Consider the following 26,851-nt stretch of genomic DNA (forward strand, 5'->3'; position numbering starts at 1 on the left):
CACAGAAAACCGTCATGAAACAACGCTTGCGTTGTGTGAGTGAAATGATCGGTGGCCCAATCATCCTCCAATCTTCCCAATTCCCGATTCCCCAACAACCCTTAAATTCTTAATCCCCAAAAGGCCGGCAACGCACTTGTAACGCCTCTGGTGTTTCGGGTGTTCATAGGCGGCGGCGATTGCTTACCATCAGGTGATCTGTCTGCTCGTTTACCGGCTTGTACCATAAAAAACACATCTGTTGCATACATATGGTCGTAAATTATAACTAGATACTTATCAGGTCACAAAATATTTTAGGATGCAAATAATTGAAATCCTTGAGCTTGTTTAGTTTATAGAACCAGTAGTAATTTGTAGCTAGAAACGTTAATTATGCAACCAACAATATCACGATCAACTGGAATAGGATTGCAGTGAGGTCGAAGGAATTTAGGTCAAAGGTTTGGGGATCTTGTTCAGTGAGTGGTAAGTGTTCATAGCATTTAGAAATACCTGTATACCTCCTACAATACAATCTAGAACCCGCTTATTATATCGACCACCAGAATACCCATTTTAGCCAGAAGTCATAACAATGTAATTTTTTGAGGAATCCATGTAAACTAATTTATTTCAGAGTGCTATATATTCAAGGACATAACACACTCGTTCCAATCAAGCAATTAACTTGTCATTCAAATCGTATGTCGTAAGATATATTTTATGACGTCAATACAAAAAGCCAAAGGTGCGTGACAAGCGCGCGAGCCACCCGCTAGGCGCAAGTGACACATCGTCTTGCATCTCGCTGTCGGCGCGGCGTAAGCACGCTGGCAACTAGTGGTAGCCACTATTCGAAACCACAAAACCGTGCTTGTTATATTTATGTGTTTTGGCCTTCAGAACATCTCCTCTTTTAGCGTATGACGTGAATGTATTCCAGTTTATTTTATGTCTTTCGATATGGCGTATTTATAATATCGTACTAACTTTACGTCACAGATTTACTAGCAGTACTTTCCAACCACTATGTACATTTTTATTTTATCACACACTTAATATAGGAGATTTCTCGTTTATCGCAATAGACTTATAACCCATGTAAGAAATCACCATAACTAGTGAATGAGTCATATTGTTTAAGTGCTCTTGAACATTTATTTCTGTCTATACTTTCGGAAATTAATTGGCGTGATGTTTTAGGTATATCAAATTTTGTCTGGAACCACATTAATGTATATGGCTTGAGTTTTATTGTTGTAACCCTAGTATTTACCGGACTCAGTTCAAAACTAAAGAATTTTTTAACAGAAAATTTAATCTAGTTTCAAAATAGTTTTAGAAAGTAACATAGCGTTCTCATTGATCAACGTCGATGCTATAAAGTGTATTCATTGAAGTATGGCATGAAAGGAATTTTCATGCCATACTTCGAACGAGCCAGTATTGAACAAGAATGTTTTGTTTGAGCTCCAGGAGAGTGCATCTCCATATTCATTATGGGGCCAGTATGTATACAATCAAAGCGTTGCATAGATGGCGTTTGATGCGATTATAGGCGACTAGTGACGCTATTCCTGGTATAATTGAAGTAAATTGTGTGATTATGAGTCATCTTATCTTATAATTCTAGACCAACTATAAATACATATTGCTAGTGGGAATGAACTGCTATCAATGAGAATTTTATAATATCTTTATCTCCTGAGTTTGTTTCGGCATATCTACTCAGAGTAGTCGAATAGGAAATTATCATCTAGTTATTTCAAAGATTGACATGTAAAAGTGTTATCTTGTAACCAACTTGCATAAATAAATATCATTTATTTATCATTAAAAAAATTGTGTATTTTGAGTCTGTTTTTGGTTTTTAGAAGTGGCACCTAATTGATGAAAAATAATCAAATAAGAGCTGACTTTTATTAATTTTAGTTTTCATTTATTACTAAAAATCTTCGCCTACCATTTTCTGGGAATTACTTATTTTAACTTTTAGCCAATTTGGGTATTCAAAATTTGTATATATTTCAAAGCTTAATATTTACTCTCTGGGGAGACATCTAAATGTCTGAGATTAATTTCAAATGAAAAAAACCAAAGTTTTTAATTAAAATTTATGATTGAAACTTTTTTAACTGACCTCACGAATTCAGCTCAAATGTTTAATTTAGATTATGTTTAGTATTTCATTAAATTTTTTTATGGGTTAACCTGGTAAACGAGCAGACGTATCACCTGATGTCAAGCAATCGGGGCAGCCCATGGACACCCGAAACCACCTAGGCGTTAGAAGTAAGCGAGTTGCCGGTGTTTTGAGGGTTATGAATTTAAAGATTGGTTGTGATTCGGAGATCGGGCAGATCGGAGAGGGGGTAATTGAACCTCTGGTAAATATTAATATTTAGTGCCTCCGGTGTTTCAGACGGGTTTGCTCTGAGGCCGTGGTATCACTCCGGTCGAGCCGGCCCATTCGTGATGAGGCATGGCTCTCCCACACTCACGTTATGGCTTGCTGTTTATGAAAAGTTTAAAGTTACTTGATACTCTGTGTCGTGGGTGCGTTTACAAACATAAAATTTCAAAATTACACACATGGCACCTAGACCCGAAGTCAGAATATGTTGGATTAAGTATTTGTATTGACATTGTCCGTATACAATGGATTATCGTATGGTAGAATAAACATTATCAATATTGACGTAGTTCTTTATTCTATTACAGACGACATGTTGTTTTTTACAATCGTCTATCGTCCATTAATTTAGACCAATATGTATGTAAAATACTCTACATATTGTGAATGCTAATGTGAATAGTTTATTTTTTGTTTGAACGCATTAATCTCTGGAATAATTGGTTCGTATTATAAAACATATTATTGTGTTTGGTAGTATGTTTATTGAGTAAAATTAAGTACCTAATGGGAGATACCAGAACACCAAAGGATTCGCAGAACATTAATAAAATTGGTCTCAAAAAAGAAAAATATAAATGATAATGATAATGATAAATGATAAATGATATTTATTTCTGTAAATAGATTATAAAATAACACTTTTACACGTCAATATTTCAAATAGCTAGATGAGGCCGGCATTTCCTATCCGACTACTCTGAGAAGAAATGCCGAAACAAACTCAGAGGTCATAGTCTCTTTTAAAGTCCAGACAAAATCAATTAAAGATGTCGGAGAACCGTGCAAGTTTATTCTGTAGTGGTCTTTTGAGGAAAGAACCACAGCAGTTTGAGCGGACCTGTTCAGATGGCAGCACGCATGTGTCAGTTTACAATGAGCTCAGCTGACGGCTGTTGCTGAATGATCCGACGAACAATACCTACCAAAAGAACATTTGGGTAGGCCACACAAATGCTCACACTGTCAGAATATAATTAACTAAAAGTGAAATGACTAGGCAAACTCTCGCACGGTCCTCAAACTAACAATTTTAAAAATAATGTGTTAAAAAAAATATTGAATAATATTAATGTATATCATGTCAAATTGTATAAAAATGTAACTTGTGTTACAAACATGTCAACATGACCTGTGTGGACATTATAGCGGCTCACTCCCAAGCCTGACTATCATCTAAGTAGTCTTTAATTTTATAAAAAGCTTTACTATACAGTTTTTCTTTAATAACATTTTTAAATTTATTCAGGCTCAAACTTTGAATATCGCTGGGAATTTTATTGTAAAAGCGTATGCATTGACATCTGAACGAACCACTTATTTTCTTAAGTCTAGTAGTGGGAACAATATATTTGTTTTTACTTCTAGTGTTTATATTATGTATATCACAATACTTTTTGAATAAATTAATGTTTTTGTGAGCATACACTACATTTTCATAAAGGTATTAATAGTATTGAATAAAGCTTGATAGGAAAATTTAACCTCATACACTTACAAATGCGATATAAATCAAACATTAATAGAAAAGTTTAACAAAAATTCCATTAGGTAATATACTAACCTGGTATTTCTGAAGGGCTGACATGGATGCAGAAGATCTTCCTAATAGTCCTCTTGAAGGTCCTCGGGTCTATGATATAGGAGCCGTAGACCAGAGGATCCATACAGGAGTTGGAGACTGCCATGATGAAGAACAGGTCCTGAACTCTTGCTGACACGTGGACCGCTGATTTGCGATCTAGCATGTACCTGGTGAAAATAAGACGATTTTTATTATTGTTGCATGTTAACCTAATAATAAATTTTGTCGTTTTTTTAAATAATGTATTAGGTAGAAATATCTTCGATTGCATGGTTAACGCGGTAGCTGAGCTGACTAGCGAGTTCAATTCCCGTACGGAGCAATTCTTTTTGTGATTGACAAATTGTTACATCGCATTTGGGTGTTGTGTGTATGTCAAATTGTATGTTTATAAACGCACCCACGACACAGGAGAAAATCATAGAGTAGGACAACGTTATTTTAAGTAAAAAAATGATTTCTATTTTTGTATTGAATAAGCTCCAAAAGTATAGAATCGATTTGAATTTCCAAAGTATTCCAAAGGTGGAACTTCAAATATTAAACTTGAGCTACTTTTAATACCAACGTTCTTACAGAATCGCGCTCTACCCGATATAATCTAAATTCCACATTGGAAAAGGCGGAAAACGAAGGTTTATAAAGAAACTAAAATATGATAATATAAGCCACTGGACCTCAGTTTATGAAAAGCACAAAAATATTTAAGAACATTTTGAAAACAAATGAATGATTTATAAGGAGCCTGGTAAAGGAACCGTACCGTAAAACATGGCAACTTTACCATATTTTAGAACAAAACACGAATTATATTTTTAACCATAAGACGCATTTTTTTTTTTTTTTTTTTTTTTTTAGGGTGGAAAATCATCCAATGACTTCTCCCACCTTGGGCGAGGCGAGACGGAGTGTCAGACTCTTACTGACTAAAAACCACCCCGTTCCTATTCCTGCCCGTCGAGCCGGAGCCCCGGTAAACCCGCTAGGTAGTCCGCAGCTCCGGATTAGGCATCAGCCCTACTGGGCCCCATCTGTGGTGGTCTGATGGCTCTTTGAGGCGCGCGCAGAACGCGACGCGCCGCACGCACGGGTCTGGTTCTGGTCGGGCGGCGAGCTACCCTTGCTCACCGTCCGCAGACCCGCACTTACGGTGGCCGGAGATCGTCGCGCGATCCCCGACGCCCGGAGTGTCTCTCGCGACGGCTGGGGCGTGAGGAAGTTCGTTCCCTCACGCGCCCCGCCTCCTCCTTAGCTAGCATGACTGCTTCGCAGAAGGAGGAGACGGCATCCCAGTCCCCCTCGCTCCGCACCATGGCTTGTATCAGTGCCGGACGCGAGAGGGCGCCGTCGCCGACCACATCCCTGAGGACACGGCGGTGCTCAGCCCACGCAGGGCAGACCGCAAGCGTATGTTCCACCGTGTCCTCCGGGCGGTCTTCGCAGTGATGACACCCGGGCGTTTCCTCCCGCCCAATCAGAAACAGGAACCTACCGAAGCTTCCATGTCCGGTAAGCACCTGCGTCAGGCGGTAGGTGAGGACGCCGTGGCGCCTCTCTAGCCACTCCTCAAAGAGGGGACTTACCGCTGCAATGACAGCGAGCCCAGCCCTTGGTTGCGACAGTCGCTGCTGCCATTCCGCCATGAGATCGCGCCGGAGCTCATCCCGCCACGCATTAATCTGGCGCGGCAGTGGAGTTTCGCCCCGGCGACGCGCGTCGGCGCGCAAACTAAAGACGCGCGCGAGCACCTTCGCCTCCAAATCCCACGGCGGGAGTCCGGCAAGGAGGTTGGCCGCTTCTCCGGAGATCGTGCGATATCCGCGGATCACTCGAATGGCCATGACCCTCTGAACCATAAGACGCATAGAAACCAAAACTATATATTTAGAATTGTAGTCTATCTGGCTCACTTTACCGTAATCGTCATTAAATACAAACACTTATTTTAGCCGTAGTAAAGAAAAAACAACATGGGTAAAGATACCAAATTTTTGGCAACTTTACCTACGCGCCGTATTCATCGTGTATTGCATATTAAAGAGTTGTAGAGGTACAGAGGGCTTCATCTAGGACCTCTTCGTATTATAATGCAAACAATATGAGGAAATCTATAAAGATAACGGCTACACAGACATTAGGGAAAGTTGCCACGGGTTTCATCGTAATTTACATACAAATAATTTGTTACGCTCGGGGTTGTCAAAAAAGGAGGAACATTTTTATGACATGTATATTTAAAAAAAAAATTAATAAACCTTAAACCTAAAGTAAAAAAACGCACAAATTTCTAACATAAATATTATTCCCTTTTAAACTAAATTAAGTTCTAAAATTTTAAGTATTTATGTTTAAAATTGTAAAAAAGGCTACAATACTACTGTTTAATCCTTGACTTTTTAATTTTATGACTTCACTATCTCCATAGCTAATTATAACATCACTTCCGTATAATTTTTATAGTGTCTAGCTCCGAGTTTTCTGCGGTTTTGTTTCATGGGAGCCATTTTGGCTGTAAAACAAAAGGTATTATTAAATACATTATATCTTATCATCCAGGATATTCACTATTATGCTGTGAAATTTAGGTATTCGAAAATGGTTACATACACACAAACAAGAAAAAAACATTTATTGCCAACCCTAACTGTAGGTAAAGTTGCCACAAAGCAGGCCGTGGCAACTTTACCTAACCTGTGTCAACATTACCGAAGCGATTATTTATCAATAAATTAAAGAAAAAGCAATTGCTGACATTACAACAGTAATCCCAACTATAATATACATACAAGATCAAAATTTCACTCACCTGTGACAAATAGTTAAGGCTCTGTAAGCACAATTTAGGAACAACTAACTTTTAGCTCATTTTCACGCATACATTGTGACGGCCATTACTGGCATAATAGCAGTCTTACGTCTACGCAAAATATAGTAAATATTTCCTTTTAATGTCTAAAAAATACTTCTATTACAAAACAGAATTCTAGTGGGTAGATTTTTAGATAAATGAGTTTATACCGAATACCTATAGTATGGTAAAGTTGCCAAGGGCCCGGTAAAGTTGCCATAGTTTACCGGTATTAATTTAATGTATCTTAGTACGGTCGGCTAAAAATATGTGTGGCTGGATAGTTAACTTAGAATTTTAAAACAATATTTGTAGGTAAAGCGAGTGGAATATATTATGTCCAAGAGACTAATTTGAATTAAGAACCATGATTTAGTTTATTTTGAAACAAAAATTGGTATCACCATACTTTGACGATTAAGGGTGCTTTTTTACCAGAGATGTGCTATGCTACGTTGCTGTGGATGTTTTTGGCTTCCACCATTCATATTCATAGCTTAGCATTGGTGGCTGGACCTAGCTAAGCAATCTTTTTATATGGACAGATACGTGCTATGGATGGATGGCTTCCTAACTATCGATACATCCGTATACTCGAGCTGTACCCTGCGTGAAAACACCCAGGGACTAGCTACACTTTATGAGTAATACCCACTTTTCGCCAGTGATTTTAAGAGTTGCATTTTAGTTGAGGACAAATTGATCGCCATACTAGATACGATTTCATGATTTTTCTGCACGTGTAAATAAGAATCGAAAGAATCCAATAAGACTTTCAGTGCAGTCAGTTTTTGTTACCTCTCTACCTAATAGACAGACAAGGAATATATCACCTGGCTATATACTCCTGAAAATTTATTGCACGGCACTGACGACGATGTCAAAGAATAAAATCCATTTCACCCAAAATACACGACAGTCGTGAGTTTGCAAGCTCGTATAAATAATAGCATCGTAAACAAAGGTTCCCGTTTCTATTTTATTTATTTTTATAACTTCTCCTATTTTATTTTACATAGCTTAAACATATATATAACACAGATGTTTTGTTTTATCACCTTGCACAATTTTATAAGTTTAAGTTCAATTTTGAATATGACGATTTTATATAATTCTTGAATTTTATTACATGATACATGAGATATGACAAGGATAATATAAGACCTATAATAATATTATTACGTTCACATTTGACCATATTATTGGCATATTTTTATTACATATATACACATATAACCTCACGCCAGTTTCCCATGGTAAGCAGAGACAATGAAAAGAAAAATATTTAAAGTTTATTTTCGAAGTAAAAAATAAAACATGATCTGTTTACAGACTACTTAGACAAACCGTAAACAAGCAAAAACGAAAGATTTAATCAAAAATTTTAATTGTCTTGTCAAGACAAACTTGATAAGAATGGGTGGAATGAGACTTTAGAAATGTTTTAAGTAAATATAAGTCAAAATAATACAAAATCGGAGACGTTGACAGGTTAACGAACTCACTATAGTAAAATACTAACAAAATATTCTATTGAAATATTTCAAAGATGAAACACAAATAATAATCTTGACAATTCATAAAAGACTACGTCAAGTACACAAATTGTAAAGAAGATTCTGGGAAACTAAGTCTTTAGGCCCCTAAGGCAAACTTTTGTAACCTGTAAAAAATACTGAAACTCGAATACTGAATTTAAATACTAGATTACAGAATTTTGACCTGTCTCAAAATTGCGTCTAGCCTCTGAGTGATCGGAGCTGCGGACTAGCGAGTTTACCGGGGCTCCGGCTCAATGACCGGCTCGGTTTACAATTTTGTGACCATTAAGATTTATATAAGCAACGTCTCGCCTTTATCCCCGAAAGGGTAGGCAGAAGTGCTCATTACGACACGTAAAAAAAACCGGCCAAGTGCGAGTCGGACTAGCTCATGAAGGGTTCCGTAACAGCAAGTAAATGACATAATATAAAAGTTGTAAAATAACTTGGTTTTACATAGTGTTTGTATGAACGACAAAGTTATATTTGCGGTTTTTGAAAATGTTTTATTTCTTAAAAACTAATAATGATATCTCGTTCAAACCAATTTTCGTTGTTAGATCCATTGAAATCTACAGCATATATTTTTTTAGCGTTCTCACTCTCTTATTTTAAAAGTTAGAGGTGGGACACACATTTTTCCACTTTGGAAGCGACTTTCAAACAATTGATTTTGACGAAAAGTAGTTTTACGAACCTTAAAGTCTTTTTAAAGACCTATCCATAGACACCCACTACGGAGTATAGTATAGACACCCACTTCCATGTATGGAGTGCTCCCCTTTAATTTTTGAATTTATTAATTTTTATTAAAAATTCTAATAGCGGTTACCGAAATACACCATCTTACAAAGTTTCAACTATGTAGGCCCAACAGTTTCGGAAATAAATGGCTGTGCTGTGACATACGGACGGACGGACGGACGAACGAACGGACAGGCAGACATGACGAATCTATAGGGGTTCCGTTTTTTGCCATTTGGCTACGGAACCCAAAAGTGTTATAAGTCTAATGTAATAGGGGGTGAGCCTATTACCATTATACTGGACACAATTCCAGACTCCGAACAAAAAGCCCATTAATACTTTGCCCGACCCGGAAATCGAACCCGAGACTCCTTGTCGGCAGTCACACTTGCGACCACTTGACCAGGGAGGCAACGACCATTAAGATTTATAGTTATATTATTTTGTTGCTGTAGTATTCACAACTTTATTAAAACTCGCAGCAATCAGGGTTCAAAATTAAATCAACATGTATCCTTTTTATTCCACAAAAATATTTTTAAAAGCAAAACTTTGGTACGGAATTTTATTCATTATGTAGCTTTTTGTACTGCGTTGACATAAAATTAAATGAATACGTGCTTTTTGCTTCTGATTTCTGCAATATGCAAGTATTGGTATTCTTGTATGCAGTTAAATTTATCACGGCCTCGTAAAACAAGTGTTAAAAGATTCGATCTTAATCTTAGACACTAGTAAAATATTTACTTTTATAAATGGTTTTCCTATTGTAAAATTTTCAATCAAACGTAGGTATTTTAATGATCTATAAGTAAAGTTGACTTTTCATCATGAAGTCACGACTTTTAAAGTTTTATTTCCCGAACGGCTACCCGTTTGGGAAGAGGCGCACATCAATACAGCAGTACACTTTTCGTATTTATCTCTTAACATTTGAAACGTTCGGAGCTGCGGACTACCTAGCAGGTTTACTGGGGCTCCGGCTCGAAGGGCAGTAGTAGGAACGGGGTGGTTTTTAGTCAGTAAGAGTCTGACACTCCCAGAGCAACGCGACAATCGCCGCGTTATGTGTCGCGGAATGCTGCTCATGAATATGAGCCTCTAGCAGGGCTTGAAACTAGTCGAGTTCCTCGTAAAACAAATACGTGAGTAAGCCGATAACATAATAATTAATTTAGTATGTCTCACGAAAGTTATAATAAAATTATAGTCTGACACTCCTTTACGCCTCGCCTAAGGCGGGAGAAAGCATCGGCTGATTATCCCCCTTAAAAAAAAAAAACCTTGAAACGTCACTTTTCTCTTTACTACTACAGACCCATGTTGTTTTCTAAATTTTTCGAAATAACACTAACTACAAACATTTGTGTCTTGATAACGTTAGGTCCTAAAACAACAGTCTAACCTAGGTAATCAAGTTGTTACAAACTTAACAATATTTTTACAAGAGCTCGTTCTCTGAAACCTGTTTACTGAGATTTTGAACGTTGAAAAATCAAGTTTTGTTATATTTCATTTGTTCAGTTGTTTTCGCGAGTTTTTTTTAGAATAAGTACTAAGTGAATTATTTTTGTATAATTTGAACCCTAATGAAGTTGTCTGAAAAGCACATACATGTGACATTTACTTTTGACGTCGGTTAAGTACGATGTTCTACTTACATCATTATGAAATAGTAAAGAAATTATCTTAACCACAATTTATTTTTAAAACGAAAAAAAAAACTTTTTTCTAAAGTACCTCGGTAGTTGTTAATATTAAGTCTTTGACTGCCAATAGAAAACTGTTGAAGGCAAATCCTCCGCTAACGTCGGTCACCGGTGACCACCACGGCGTTCAATGTGTTAAGTATGTATATAGATAACAAATGATAACAAATGATGACTGAACAAAACATATTTTAGTGATTTTAAGTTATACGCATATTCGGAATCAGCAAATTTTTCTCCATCAAATAATGTATGTATAAACCCACTCAAATTTCAGTGAAACAAAATGGTACTTCTAAAAAATAAACATACAAAAATAAATTGGCTAGACTTTAAAAAAAAAGGTCAATGAAAATATATGATTTTAACGAGAATAGTAAAAGTGCCTTCTTCAAGTACATGGCTCTTATGTTATTATTAACGAAAAAGTTTTTCTTGGAATACGTGAAATAAACATAAAATATCAAATCATACGTCTATTCTCGGAATGTTAGGACTAAGGTAGCCTACTCACCATTGGTCAATAGAAACAGAATTTTGAAATTCTATATCCAGTAGCTATGTCTATAACAGCAGTTATACCATAAGTCCCACGAAAGTAGATTTCATATTTCTTAGAAGTTGGTGTGGGACAATCAGTTCATTCATTTTTATTATGTCTGCCTTTTTTTTTTTTTTTTTTGAGGGGGGAAAATCATCCAATGACTTTTTCCGCCTTAGGCGAGGCAGGTGGGAGTGTCAGACTTTTACTGGCTAAAAACCACCCCGTTCCTACTCCTGCTCTTCAAGCTGGAGCCTCGGTAATCCTACTAGGTAGTCCGCAGCTCTGGTGTAGTCCGCTGATCCGGATTATGTCTGTCTACTGTTAAATAAATACCTTTTCTTTCTTTCATTAAATTGTCAAAAAAAATTTAAGCTCGATTCAAAAATCTCTATTCCCAATCAGGGAATCGAACTCAAAATTTATTCTCGACAGTCATCCAGCGAGGCAAATTAAATGCTCGTAAATAGGCCATGTATTCTAAATAAAGAAACATAATAATATTATGGTACTCATATAATAGGCATCCATTAATGTTTGAGCAACTACTTCAGAAGTAAATCGAAATAAATTTCAATAGAAATCGACAATTCCGGAAATTGTGTTTACTTTGACAAACTATAAATAATTCCACCAAAGCCTTTCCGTCGCGGACCGAAATAGGAATTTTCTTTTAATCAAGATATTTGATATAGGACGATCAGATAAAGATTACACAACCTAATCTGGGTTTAGAAAAAGAACACGATATATTTCTATCTTTGTCTCTTCGGGCTTGTGTCATTTGTTTTTATTTTGCATTGGTCTAAAAAGTCGGAGCATATTTGAATTTAGAAAAAGAACACCTTGTTTCTATCCTTGTCATTTTAGATGTACCGTCATTGACGTGTCATTTGACTTTGGCTGACCAGGCGAGCTCTGCTACGCCTCAAAATTAAAAAAAAATAGCATGTGCTTTTTACAACGAAGCCAAAATTTTCTCAGCTGCGCAGCTTCGTCATTGAAACCGTCACATTCCTAATTTCTCATATCCGTAACCTGCCAATAAGTGTAACAACGCCTAGCCTGCCAGTATCTATACTAATATTATAAAGCTGAAGTGTTTGTTTGTTTGAACGCGCTAATCTCCGGAACTACTGGTCCGATTGAATAATTCTTCTATCGAGGAAGGCTATAGGCTATAAAACATCACGCTATGACCAATAGCAGCCAAGCAGAGCGGGTGAAACCGCGCGGAAGTAACTAGTACGCAATAAAACCACAACCGCTACACAATGTTTTTAATAATGACTATATGACACCTGCTCGAGTCTAAAACATTCCATTCTCCACAGCTATTATTTTCAATCACTTCAACATCATCATTACATCATATTTCCTTGATACATAAGCAACAAGATACGACTACCAATAATATAAATCAAAACATAACACCAAGGACTAATCAATATGTGCCGGAGACCCTACAATTTGGTTCACTTTATCACAATTTATTGCGTCACCAAACGTCATCCATTATTGGAAAACATTGAGTTGGGAAATTGTGTAACATTCCTGTATAGCGCCAATCAAGGGCCGCCCTTGGAAGGTTTGACAAAATGTGTATTACGTAATGTTTTTGGCAGAGCATGAGGTGAACTTAGTACGTATACACGGTGTAACAAAAAGGGGGTATACATATCAAGTGCACGGTTTCTAGATAACATAACAAACGATACGGGAAGGGTTTTTTAAACTCATGTTTTAATGGAAAGAAATTATAATTTTTTCCAATACATAAAATTCCAAAAACCGAACATCAAAACTAGGTAGGTACTGGTACTAGGCGATCAGATTTACAGAAGAAATGTTTCGTAATATTAGCGAGTGACCCCTGTAGTGTTGTGATACGTTTCTATGATTTAAAATCAAGAACAATGCGACACCAAGTATTTGGTACCAATTTTTTTAAACGTATTTTGAGCTGAAACTTTGTGTAGAGGTTCTATTCAACCTGTATTCTTCAGTGCTTCTTGATGTATATGGGTATTTTGTTACACTCTGTATACATGATGTTTTTTTGTTAAGATTAATGAAGAAATGTATTTAATGCTAAAATTGCTAGTAATTGTGGTTTCGTTTCAATTAAGGTAGCGTCGTTGGCCAAGTGCGATAACTAAGCAATGAGCTTCTGAGTAGGAGATGTTAGGTGAAGCGTGACTACCACAAATTAGTTATTGTCTATCAAGAAACATTTGGTTTTCGTTGGTTTTCTTCATTAGACATTGAGACGGGATATTTGCCATGTTTAATTAAAAAGATAGTGTTAGTGACCATGTCAGTTTAAAAACTAATTTCACTAGAAATTAAGAAAGTTAAAGAAGTATTTTTACTTTTACCCAAAAGTAAAAAACTTATAGTATTAATTTTGTCTGGGACTCTTAATATTAAAGATTTCAGTGTGTAATGTTAAAAGTGAACTCGGGTGTTCTTTTAAATCTCATGATGACATTATTTGCGTTTCCCAAGTCGTCTGTGAAGCTTGACCTCTCTTTTGCAGGAAACTATGTACTTGCACATGAATGCAAAATAAATTTGAGTTTGAAAAAAAAAGCCTTTAGTAGTAAATGTATTCAGACTGATGATGACAGAAGTCTCTAGGCATGTAGAAGTATATCTTTTGGGTACTTACCATAAAGTCATGGTAGCGTAAGGCAGCCAGCAGCAAGCGAAAACAGTTACTATTGTAACAGTCATACGGAGTGTTCTTCTTCGCGCACGTGCCAGCGGCCTCTGATCCGATCGCCTTAGCATCACTCTACTGTGATCTGATTGGTGGTATTTTTCTGGAAATAGTTCAACAAGTTAATTATGTATCCATACTATCTATCTATACTAATAAAGCTGAAGAGTATGTTTGTTTGTTTGAACGCGCTAATCTCCGGAACTACTGGTCCGAATTGAATATATTTTTTGTGTGTGGCTATAAAACATCACGCTATGACCAATAGGAGCCAAGCAGAGCGGGTGAAACCGCGCGGAAGTAGCTAGTATCATATAAGTGTCCACTGCTGACCAAAAACCTCTTCTCACACGGAGAAGGTTTGAGCATTTATCACCACGCTTGCTCAATGCGGGTTGGCAATTTTAAACTTATATTTAGCAATTATAAGCCCAGATTTCCTCACGATGTTTTTCTTCACCGAATAATCTTACAAAGTGCATAAAACTCGGAAAATGTCACTTTGGAACTTTGCAAATTCTCATGCATGAGAAACCGCACCCTCATATATGCATGAGGAGTGGGCGTCTTAAACTTCCACCACGACAAAGTTAATTATGTACTATACAAAATGTGTACTTTGTAATATTTGAATTAGTGGTGTAGTGACTGTAGATAACAATACATTTGGCACCACTCCTACTCTTTCCGTGGGTGTAAGCGACCACATATTTAACAGTGATTAGGCCAACTCATTTGGCAAGTGTGAAAATTTTATGGCAATCTATAGGAAATATTGCCTCATTAGTTAGTGGTCGCAAGTGGAACTGTCGTCTCGGGTTCGATTCCCAGATCTGGCAAAGTATTACAGGATTTTTTCAGTTTTTCGAAAATTGTCACTCCGTTGTTACATGGGACTTATAACACAAATAGTGAAAAGTGGGTTTAATTTATACAGTGCGTTACGTGCCGTAATATACATCTCTGCCTACCCCTTCGGGGATAAAAGGCGTGACTTTGTGTGTGTGTATAGTGTGGAATTGAATTTAAGGTTACTTTTTATCCCGATGACGCAACCAAAGTTGTTAGCAGAGGCTGAATATTTGTTGTATATTTACTAGACAAATTCTTGCAGAAAATTTTGTATCTTGTTTTCCAGTAATGACCTTGAGATTAATCTCATAATAACATCTACATATTAATTTGTTTCAAAATAGTTTCATTAATAGAACATCTTCATTGATATGAAAATAATAGGACAAGAAAACACGTAGAAGTTATTAATTTTAACGTCTTACAAAATAACTTGATAAAGACTATTAATTTACTGTCATGTAATATATTCATGTGCCCCCGAGCATTAATATGAAGTAAACAACTCACGTGGGTGTTGGAATGTTAATAATTCTCAAATTATTATAATAATACGATCCTATTATTATGCGATCCTATTAGTTTAACTAATAAAAATCAATAGTATGTTCTTGCTATAGATAAACAAAATTAATTACTTAAACAATTATTTTAATTGAGTTATAAACAACTTGAGTATATTTAGCTTAGTTCTTTTACAAGAATGATTTCACATCGATTTGTTAAAGTAATTCTTGATAGAATTTTCAACCACGAGTCTCAATGAGACAAGTTTCGTATCAGTTGACCACGGCGATCACTATGAACATTCTAATTTAATAAAAATAATGAAATGTTATTTGGTTAAAAAGTTTAAAAAGCCAGAATTTGTTAACTCTATAAATCAAATATTTGTACGCCTAGACGGCATAACATGTAGCTCATGTACCTATCTCCATACCATTGCATATGTAACTCATGTTAAAAACGCAAATAAAAAATATCTTTATGTTTATCAAAATACGAAACAGTTCAATTTAGCAACAAAACCCAAATCCACTCACCAGAATTTTCCTTAGAATTTTTTGATATTTCATAAAATATGCAGGCGTAGCACACTGAGATGATAGTCAGGGGTAGAAAATACACCGCTCCGAGACAAAACACATTATACGCCAGCTCTTGCTGTTGATTCGCAAACGCCTCAAAGGACACACACTGCTGAAAATCTGGCACCTTCGGATGACTCATCACACGGAAGACTAGACTCTGAAACAAGATATATAAGGTTAAAGTTCGCTTGAAGATAATACTTAAATAAGTTGCAAGATGAAGTTGAGTGTATTAAGCTTACGTAATCATTGTTTTTGTTTAAGTTTCTGCTTATAGTGCATTAATTAAATTTGCTCTTTCGTGCTTTAGTATTAAGGTCTATGTTTTATGTCAAAAGGTCAATGAAGCAGTCTTGGGACTTATAAACTTTAGTATTAAACACTTTGTCTTGTTGTTCTTTAAGATTCTCCGAAGGAGTGGGTTATGTTCGAGAGTCACGTGCCACCCGGACTTGCTAATCATGAATAAGTGAATTACCAAATAAGTAAGTCAATCATAAATATATCGTAATTAACTAGTCAATGCAAGGTGTCTCCGTGTTTTAGGTGTTACTAGTTTCTGCCAGCAGCATCACCCGCATTCCCGTGGGATAAAAACACTCAAGACAGGTTATAAAGTGTCTGTATAGCAAATTTCGTCAAAATCCGCGCAGTACTTTCAGCGTGATTAACGGACAAATATCCAAAGATCTAAACAAACAAAGTTTACATTTATAATACGAGTATTATTGTGATCTACATGCCGAATAACAAATAAAGTCCAATAATAATTAGTATTGTAATTTACACGGAATATCACCGAATATCAAACAAAGTCCTAGTTAAACATCGTCAAACATCTACCTACAAATATTCACGTAAAATTCTCTATAATCTTGAGTAAATATGAAACCAGTAATATTTGTACATCTGATACTGACAAGACCTTAATAGCTAGACTTGTAAATATTTTCTTGTAAAAATCCACATTATATACAAATTTTGTTTACACAGCTATCGTACACAAACAGAGTCCAAAGATAAAAATTGCCTTCGTAATCCTAATATTTGAGCTGAAAAAATACCAAACAGGGGTTTGGGGCCAAAAATTTTAATTAATCCAGTGAGGGATATATTTAACAGAGAATATAGAATACGAGCTTATGTCCGTGGCTTCGCTCGCTTTAAATTTGGGGTAACACGGTTTCTCTTTCTTGATTTAGAACACGAAAAGAACTTGAAACAGAGTATTTATAAAATATCACCCCCTCTTAGGGGTTAAGTGCAGATTTACACATATTAATTTATTGGTGACAAATAGTCTGCATATCGATTTTTAGTTTTCTACTTTTAAAATTGCGGAATGCTCCATACAATCTTCCAACCCTCATTTTAGACAAGTGGAAAGTTAGAAAGAGACAAAAATTATGTCTATTGCCATCCTCTGTCACTTGTAATTCTTTTAACCGTGCTTTTAACGATCTCCACTTAAAAAAATCATGTCACTTCGTAGCTCCATTTTGCCGTGAGAGACGGACAAACAGACATACATTTCCCCTTTCATAATATTAGTATGGATTATTGTGTATGTCTGACGGCCCTTAATAAACATGGCCGGTTAATTTAAAATTATGAAGTCCCATACACGTCGACACTTCTGTATAAATGAGCCATTATCCTGGAAATTAAAGGTGTCCGGAATTTAGGACATACTGTATAAACAAATATGTTGTCTTTAATTTCGTATCCCTGTCCCTATTTGGAGTTTTTCCTCGTACAAAAACGTTAGCTACTGATTTTCTTTAAGGATAGGAAGATATCTTACGGTGTATATTTTATTAGTTATATTGCGTTTAAAGGTAAAAATTCTAGGTAAATTGTTAAAAAAATATAAATATTATGGCTGACAAAATATGAAAAATGAGCGAGATAAGCCCAGTAGTTTAAACCAAAACGTGCATTTTTTTTCTTTGAGCTAATTTGAACAATCTTTTCAACTTTACAACCTACAACAATGCAATGCCATGCCTGCGGTGCATTCTAGATAACCTACAAGATTAAAACTCTTCTGTCTTCAAAGAACATGAAGCTGAGAGAATGAAAAAATTTCAAGATTTCAGTTTTCATTGACAAATATTTAGTTGATTTATGCTTCTGTGGACGAGTACTATTTGTAGTTTCATTTAAGTCGTATGAGTTTTCTCCATACTGTATATTATGTTCAGCATACTAAATTAATTGTTACTAGGTTTACACCAGCAGTAGCGCGACAGTCGCCGCGTCATGTGTCACAGAATGCTGCTCATGAATATGAGTGTCTAGCATGGCTTGAAACTAGTCGAGTTCCTCGTCAAACAGTTACGTGAGTAAGGCGATCATAATAATTTCGTATTAATTTAGTATGTCTCACCAAAGTTACAATAAAATCAAAAGTAATCTATGTAAAATCTTCATATAAAATGACATAGTACCAGTAGTATTGAGGATATACAAAATCCTAGACATGGAAATATTTCCAATAACATTCTGCAATAATTTATGACTTCATCAAAGCTATATACATACATGTAGGTATATTAATAAAACAAGGTAAATAAAACTGTATTACATAGACTATATTAATACATGTGATATCTACGAATGAATGGAATGTACAACCAATGGATAAATACGCATATGAAAGGTCACATATAAGCTAAATGAAATTGTCTCACTAGAAAATAAAGTCTAGATTTATTTGCAGCTATTGTGCTGGATGTTTTTTGTGACCATTTTTCTGGGTGAACAAACATTACACGTTACTGGCTGAAAATTCGTACGTATTTTAATTATCGTGTCGAGGTTTTAATGATTATGTATCTATATATTAATACGTGATGCAAAAACTTTGGACCGCTTTTTACGAAAATTGCGCGGACGTAGGAGCATAAAATTTGGTACACTTATAGTTTATGTGTAGGAGAAGTGCAGGACGCTAATATTTTTCAAAAATAATGCTTATAAAGTACATTAAATCAATAAATAAAACATTACACACACATGCATAGTATCTGATCGTATTTGACAAAACGTCAAAATCTATAGACATTGCGATGATATTCTCACGTCTCATATGAAAAGAGTTTTATAAAAGAGTTTGTTTGAGTTTGAGTTAAATAAAAATTATCCTTGAACGTATGTTAAGTGGTATTGTAAATTAAATCGTATATGGTTGAATTTCGACCACTAGGCGACCACTAGTATTATGTAGTTACGCATTTATATATAAAACGAGTATAAATTGACTGTCGAATTTACGTAAATATAAAACAAAGCGAGGTTTTGATAAACTGGTTTTGTATGGCTCGATGTGTGGCTACACGGGTGTGTGTTACCTGCTAGTTCTTTTTGTTTTAAATATACATATAAATGTGTCTACAGTCATAGTCTTGACGATATTCCAATACCGCATAAATCCGGTATAATACAGGAGAATTCTTAGTGTGACGCCACATGAAATACTTTTTATTTTTTATTTTTTTTGAGGGGGGAAAATCATCCAATGACTTTTCTCGCCTTGGGCGAGGCGAGAGGGAGTGTCAGACTCTTACTGACTAAAAACCACCCCGTTCCTTCTCCTGCCTTTCGAGCCGGAGCCCCGGTAAACCCGCTAGGTTGTCCGCAGCTCCGGATTAGACATCAGCCCTACTGGGCCCCATCTGTGGTGGTCTGATGGCTCTTTGAGGCGCGCGCGGAACGCGACGCGCCGCACGCACGGGTCTGGTTCTGGTCGGGCGGCGAACTACCCTTGCTCGCCGTCCGCAGGCCCGCACTTACGGTGGCCGGAGATCGTCGCGCGATCCCCGACGCCCGGAGTGTCTCTCGCGACGGCTGGGGCGTGAGGAGGTTCGTTCCCTGACGCGCCCCGCCTCCTCCTTAGCTAGCATGATTGCTTCGCAGAAGGAGGAGACGGCATCCCAGTCCCCCTCGCTCCGCACCATGGCTTGTACCAATGCCGGACGCGAGAGGTCGCCGTCGCCGACTACATCCCTGAGGACACGGCGGTGCTCAGCCCATGCAGGGCACAGCGCCACCGTATGTTCCACTGTGTCCTCAGGACGGTCTTCGCAGTGATGACACCCGGGCGTTTCCTCCCGCCCAATCAGAAACAGGAACCTACCGAAACTTCCATGTCCGGTAAGCACCTGCGTCAGGCGGTAGGTGAGGACGCCGTGGCGTCTCTCAAGCCACTCCTCAAAGAGGGGACTTATCGCTGCAATGACAGCGAGCCCACACATCAAATACTAAAGTGACATTAACTAAAATCTTATTACAGAACTGAAGAAAAGATCAAGTTATAGCGTTATATAGTAGACTGACGAAGACTGACAAACGTCAGAGGTGACCTCTTAAATTGTGCGGAATACAGTTACAATTTTGTTCTGAACTTTTAATTGTTATGATTTAAGATTTATGTATATTTTTTTAAGTTCTTTTTTGCATTATGTGGCCTCCTATAATTGAAGAAGCACATAGCTTTTAATTTATTGTATGTTATTTGTGTGTTGTACTTGCATCGAAATGTTGATATTAATGTGGACTTTACCGGGATTTCTAATAGACTATCCCGTGTGGCCAGCAATAGAACTAAATAACAATAAGAATGTCAGAGACAGACATAACTAGTAATTACAAATGTGGCAACATCGCGCGTATTGGTATTTTGCAACTTTGGACATCCGATGTCATTGATGTAAGTTTGGCAAATTCGTGCGTGCAGTAGCTTGAATAGAGTAAAAGTAAATCACTTTTTACTTAATAAATCACGGGATTTTTTCTGCTCTTTAAAAATAATCTCGGGATTTGAGGCATGCACATTTTATTCTTTCGTTGTATGAAATCAGTGCTCACACAGTTATTCCTATACCTATATAGGAATAACTGTACTTAATTCCGACCTCTAGTTATAAGTGTGTTCTTTGTTGGAAACGTTTACTAAATAAATAAATAAACTGTGTACAACGTACATACCTCTAAGAAATACGTACTAGACAAAAATGTCGCCATTTTATTGTCTACATAAAAGTGTGAAGAAGACAATCCCTCTCATCTTAATGCCATTTATAAAATTTTCTTGGAAACCCCCCGTTGTTAAAGGGGCGGAAAAGACCCATAATTCCTTGGGAATGACTCGGAAATTATTTTATCCTAACTAAGATCTTTCTGTTGGTGACATAAAGACTATATTTCTTTGAGCTAAAGCACTAGTAGTTGAATTGAATGTGGGCGAGATTAGAGTTTAAATGGCATTCGATCGATCGTTATTATCTTGATAGTCTAACCTACATTTTGATTAATTTATTATTGAATATTTAACTTTATAATCTTGATATAAAGTTGAGAATCTAATAAACAAAGAACGGATGGGAGTAGGTCGAGCTATAGATGTTTGTGAAACAAAAATAGAGGGAATATAGTATGTTTATTTGCTGTTCAGCAGTTACTTAAGTCATCATCATGAACGTCTTATCAGCCATAAGATATTAATTTCTCATGATAGACTTCCTTACATTACATTAACAGCCTATAAGTGGCCACTGCTGACCAAAAGCCTCTTCTCACATGGAGAACGTTTCAGCATTATTCACTTCGCTTGCTCAATATGGGTTGTCAATTTGAATTAGAAATTATAAGCTCAGATTTCCATACGATGTTTGTGTGTAGTGTCTAGATAATCCTAGAAATTACATATAACTCGGATAAAAACATATTGGTACTTTGCGTTGGTAGGTGTCGAACCCGCACCTTCATGCATGAGTGGCATCTTAAATTACTGGTATAGGTATAGAAAAACACTTGAACGATGATACGTTAGAGCGACCGATGACATATTCGGCGTATTTCACGTCAGATATGAAATGTGTCTAGTCATCATGATGAACATCATACCAGCCATAACTCGTTAATTTCTCAAGAAAGACCTCCTAACTTACAGATATTTCTTTAGGTTTTTTTTGTATGGCTAGATGTAAAACATTATAATGAAACGTTTATTAAAAAAATATGAACCAAATTGGAAAATCGTTTGAATAAATAAAATGCTATTAAGTTGAAGTGTAAAGAAACATCAAAACAATACGGTCTCAATATTTTTTTGCTTATTGTTAAGTAAACAACACTTCAGATTCAAGGCTCACGAAATTGAACTATAACACTTAAGCATTAAATTATAGATTTGAATGGTGTCAAAAACTTGCCAAGTTATTTATTTTTTCATTGTTTTTTACTTTGTTTATTACGCTACAAGTTCTTTGAAGGTTCACTATACTTTTACCCAATCTTTTTAAAATGTAGTTTGACAGTTAGATTTTCTGTTAGACTAACTTACATCACACCTGTTAGGCGAGGGGTGTAGGCAGAATCACAGATTTTAATGTACATTTTAATGTTTGGAGGCTGAGTCACCCTCGTCCGTAGGAGAGCACCCTTAAAAAACTGAACCCCTACACGTGGCCTCTGGGTGGTGCTAAACAGGTGACACTCAGGTGGTAGGTTTCGGCCGACGGCATTATAACCACCCACCGAGCAAAACCGTGTCGCCAAGCGGCCTAGCCGTGTTCCGCCACGATGCTCGGTGACGCCGTACGAGAGGATGGGTCGAAATGTTTGTTCCACTATGGGTAGACCGATCTGGCGCGCGCTGGTGTGGCTGCATCGGGTGGCCAGTCGCGGAGGGTAGCGGGATCCGAGGCACGGTGCACCGCTGGCCGACCGCAGATAGTTGGGGGCCCAATTAGCGTGCTAGCCACACGTGAAAGGCTGCCCCGCCATCTAGCGAAAAATCCCACGTATACGCCATCGTGCCGGTTGGCGACCGGAAGAGAGGGCCCGATGGATTTACGTGGGGGGGCTCGGGCGTCCCCGCAGTCTCCAGGCTGGCCTCCCATTGATGTGGCTAACTGCAGTGCGCGTCTGGGGTCGCCTGTGAGGAGGAACATTTCACTGCCATCCTCTCAGCAACTTATTTACGACTATGAAAACGAGAGCTAAGAAAAGGGTTCAACAGCGGCTGCACTCCTCTCCCTCAAAGTGCACGATCCGAGGCTTGCACTCAAATCTCATTGCGGTCCATCACCATCTGGAGACAGAGAACCCAACGCTCTTGTTTCTCTCGGAGACCCAGATCAGATGTCCGTCGGACGTATCATACCTGAACTACCCAGGCTTTTCTCTGGAGCACAACTTCGTTCCCCGTGCAGGCGTATGCCTATACGTCCAAGACGGCATCTGTTACCGGCGTCTCCGAAACTTTGAGGACCCCAGTTTTTCAACCTTGTGGATACTGGTGGACACAGGCATAGAGAAAATCCTCTATGCCTGTGTCTACCGGTCGCACAGCGGAGATTTGGAGACGACCAGATTAGCTCAACACCTTGTGGAGACGGCGGATGCGGCTCGGCAGAGGTACCCTTCGGCCCAGTTGGTGTTACTGGGGGACTTTAACGCTCATCACCAGGAGTGGCTGTTCCCATACCAGTGCACTGACCATGCTGGGAGGGAAATGCGTAAGCTTGCGCTAACGCTTGGCCTGACCCAGCTGGTCCAGGAGGCCACAAGGGTGCCCGATGTCAACTCGCACACTGCCAACTGCCTAGACCTTCTGCTGACAACTGATCCAGACAGCTACTCGGTGTCAGTATCTTCACCCTTGGGTAGCTCTGACCACTGTCTGGTGAAATCCGTATCCACGTACTCCCCACCGGATCCTTGTCCCAGAGGATCTCGGCGGATGTGGCGGTACAAGTCAGCAGATTGGGATGGGATGCGATCCTTTTTTGCATCCTATCCTTGGCGGCCTGTCTGCTTCTCTACTGAAGACCCGTCAGCTTGTGCGGATGCCATAACAGGGGTGTTGCGTCAGGGCATGGAATACTACATTCCATTCTCTGACGCGACATCTTTCGGTGGGACTCGTCCATGGTTCGATGCCGACTGCAGACGTGCTGAAGCGCGAAAGCATGCGGCATACTTGGCATGGGCGGATGCCAGGCGTCGTAAGGCTGACGACACTCTTCAGAGGAAGAGAGCCTATAACAGGGCTGCCAAGTCATGCAAAAAGGCATTACGGATGGCCCGGTTCAACCACATTGGCCGAATAGGGAACAAACTGGCTTCTTACCCAGCGGGTAGTAAAGCATTCTGGTCCCTGGCCAAGGCGGTTGAATCGAACTTCTGCCGCCCTTCACTCCCACCTCTCCTGGGGCCTAACGGGACGCTGGCACACACCGCGGTAGAGAAGGCAAACCTGTTTGCTTCTCTATTTGCGGAATCTTCACGTCTTGATACTGGTGGCGCTATACCTCCTTCTCTAAATAACGTATGCGAGACGAAAATGTCGAAAATTCGCATCCGACAGAAGGAGGTGTATAAGACGTTGCGTAATCTCGACGTGAACAAGGCCAGTGGCCCCGACGGAATCCCGGCCGTGGTTTTAAAAACCTGTGCGCCTGAGTTGTCTCCAACCCTGACACGCCTGTTTCGACTTTCCTTGGAGACTGGTCAAGTGCCGGTTGCATGGAAGCTGGCCAACGTGCAGCCTGTGCCCAAAAAAGGTAGTCGTGCCGACCCTAACAATTACCGACCAATCTCGGTCACGTCCATACTCTGTAAGAGTATGGAACGTGTACTCAACAACAGGCTCCTGGCATACCTTGAAGGTAACGACCTCCTCAGCGATCAGCAGTATGGGTTTCGCCGCAACCGATCCACTGGGGACCTTCTTGCGTATGCCACCCACATTTGGAGCGAGGCCATCGAGAAGCACGGGGAGGCAATAGCGGTCTCTCTCGATATATCGAAGGCCTTTGACAGGGTTTGGCACGACAGCCTTATCGGCAAGCTTCCTGCATATGGACTTCCCGCTGATCTGTGCAGATGGATTGCAGACTTCCTGAGGGATCGGTCAATTCGAGTAGTCATCGATGGCTGCTCGTCTGACCAATTTGGTATCAACGCCGGAGTCCCTCAGGGGTCAGTACTTTCAGCAACGCTCTTTTTGCTGCACATCAACGACCTGCTTAAGCCCGGTATCTTTGGGTATGCAGATGACAGCACAGTTGTTGAAAGGTATGTGTACGATGCGCGGACTAGCGGAACACAGATCCGGTCTCTAAGAGAATCCATGGTCGAACGGTTGAACTCGTCCTTGAAGGCGGTCTCCGATTGGGGTGACGCCAACTTGGTCAAGTTCAACGCTACCAAAACCCAGGCGTGTCTATTCTCTGCCAAACGGAGTCAATTTCCGCTGGCTCCTACTTTCCGAAATGTATCCGTTCCAATATCGGATCACCTAGAGCTTCTTGGCGTAACTCTATCGCCAACGCTAAACTTCGGCTCTTATATAGAGTCGAAGGCGCATCTGGCTGGTAGGAAGTTGGGTATCCTCTCGAAGGTGAGACGGTACTTCACACCGAAACAACTGCTGAGCCTGTACCAAGCGCAGGTTCGGTCATGTATGGAGTACTGTTCTCACCTTTGGGACGGCTCGGCTAAATGCCAGCTAGATGCGCTCGAACACATTGAAAGGCGTGCCAAGAAGCTCATCAACGATGATGCGCTTGTGGAGGCCCGGCTTCAAAGCCTTGAACACAGGCGCAAGGTCGCAAGCCTTTCCGTTTTTTACCGGATACATTTCGGAGAGTGTGCGGGGGAATTGCACAACTTGATTCCCCCTAGTCCTTTTCATCATCGAACCACAAGACAATCGGCGAGGCGTCACCGCTTCATGGTAGATATCCCACCAACTCGCACGAAGCGCTTCGCTTCAAGCTTCCTTGTGCGAACTGCTAGGGAGTGGAACTCCTTGCCGGAGTCTGTGTTTCCTGATGGGTATAACCTGGGTGTCTTCAAGGCCCGAGTGAATAGGTTGCTTATGGGCAGACGTGCTCCACCATAGGCCGCATCATCACTTACCATCAGGTGAGATAGCGGTCAAACGTCGACCCATTAAATGTAAAAAAAAAAAAAAAACACCAACTTTACCAGTTATTAAGTTGACTGCACGCACGACGCGGTGACAGGGTGACCGGCTCCTGTGCACCATGTCGCGGCAATGGCATTTTCTGAGTAAAATGACCATTACTAGCACCATGCTTCTCTAGAAAAACACGTAAAGCCGTTGGTCCTGCGCCTGACTTCTCTCCGATCGCGTCGGTCTGCCGTCTCATCGGGTTCAGCGAATGAGGGAACAGAGAGTGCACCTATGTTTATGCAAACACTTGTGCACTATAATATCTCCTGCGTAGTGAGCTAGTCTACTAAGACTCGCCACGATGATCGAAATAATAATTCGCGTTTATCAGATGGTGAGCTTATTTTCGTCAGCATTTCAAACTCAAAGTTACTACTGAACAATTTTTAAAGTCCGAATAATATTCAATTTACTCTTTAGGACATTCTCATTGTCAAAAAGGGCACCTTCAATCATACTCACCAAAGAGTATACAACAACTAAGTAGACAAGACAGTCACTCGAGTAGGTACAATACTTCGACAAAACTAAACTTCTAGCTGAAACTAGAGGTATAATGTCAAAGTATGTGAAAGTGAAGTTTGATATCATTTCATTTGTCTAAGTACGTCTGATTTGCGAACTAGACAAGATTATTATATTGTCTACTAACTTCTTTAGTAGGTATATTTTTGTGTCTGATAAATACATAGACAGACATTTTCAAGCCTTTGAAATTTTCTTAAGAGTGTCTCTTTGCACTTTGAGCTCCGTTACCAAATTTCCAAATTGTAAATTGAAATTTAAGTACCTAAACATTGAGCCTAATATATAGTTTATTTCTTTCACAAAG

At 38.8% G+C, this 26,851-nt stretch overlaps 1 protein-coding gene across 1 annotated transcript in view; it reads right to left on the reverse strand.

Annotated features, from left to right (window-relative positions):
• Positions 1 to 26,851, reverse strand: part of LOC118274328 (adipokinetic hormone/corazonin-related peptide receptor variant I) — a 146,654-nt gene that overhangs the window by 28,388 nt on the left and 91,415 nt on the right. The window contains exons 4-6 of the mRNA XM_050707728.1: positions 15,984 to 16,188; positions 14,038 to 14,191; positions 3,960 to 4,147 (exon numbers count right to left, since the gene is read on the reverse strand). Coding sequence (XP_050563685.1) covers positions 3,960 to 4,147; positions 14,038 to 14,191; positions 15,984 to 16,188 — 547 coding nt within the window. The remainder of the gene's footprint in view (positions 1 to 3,959; positions 4,148 to 14,037; positions 14,192 to 15,983; positions 16,189 to 26,851) is intronic.

Source organism: Spodoptera frugiperda, chromosome 3 (assembly GCF_023101765.2).
Source record: "Spodoptera frugiperda isolate SF20-4 chromosome 3, AGI-APGP_CSIRO_Sfru_2.0, whole genome shotgun sequence".
Lineage (NCBI taxonomy): Eukaryota > Metazoa > Arthropoda > Insecta > Lepidoptera > Noctuidae > Spodoptera > Spodoptera frugiperda.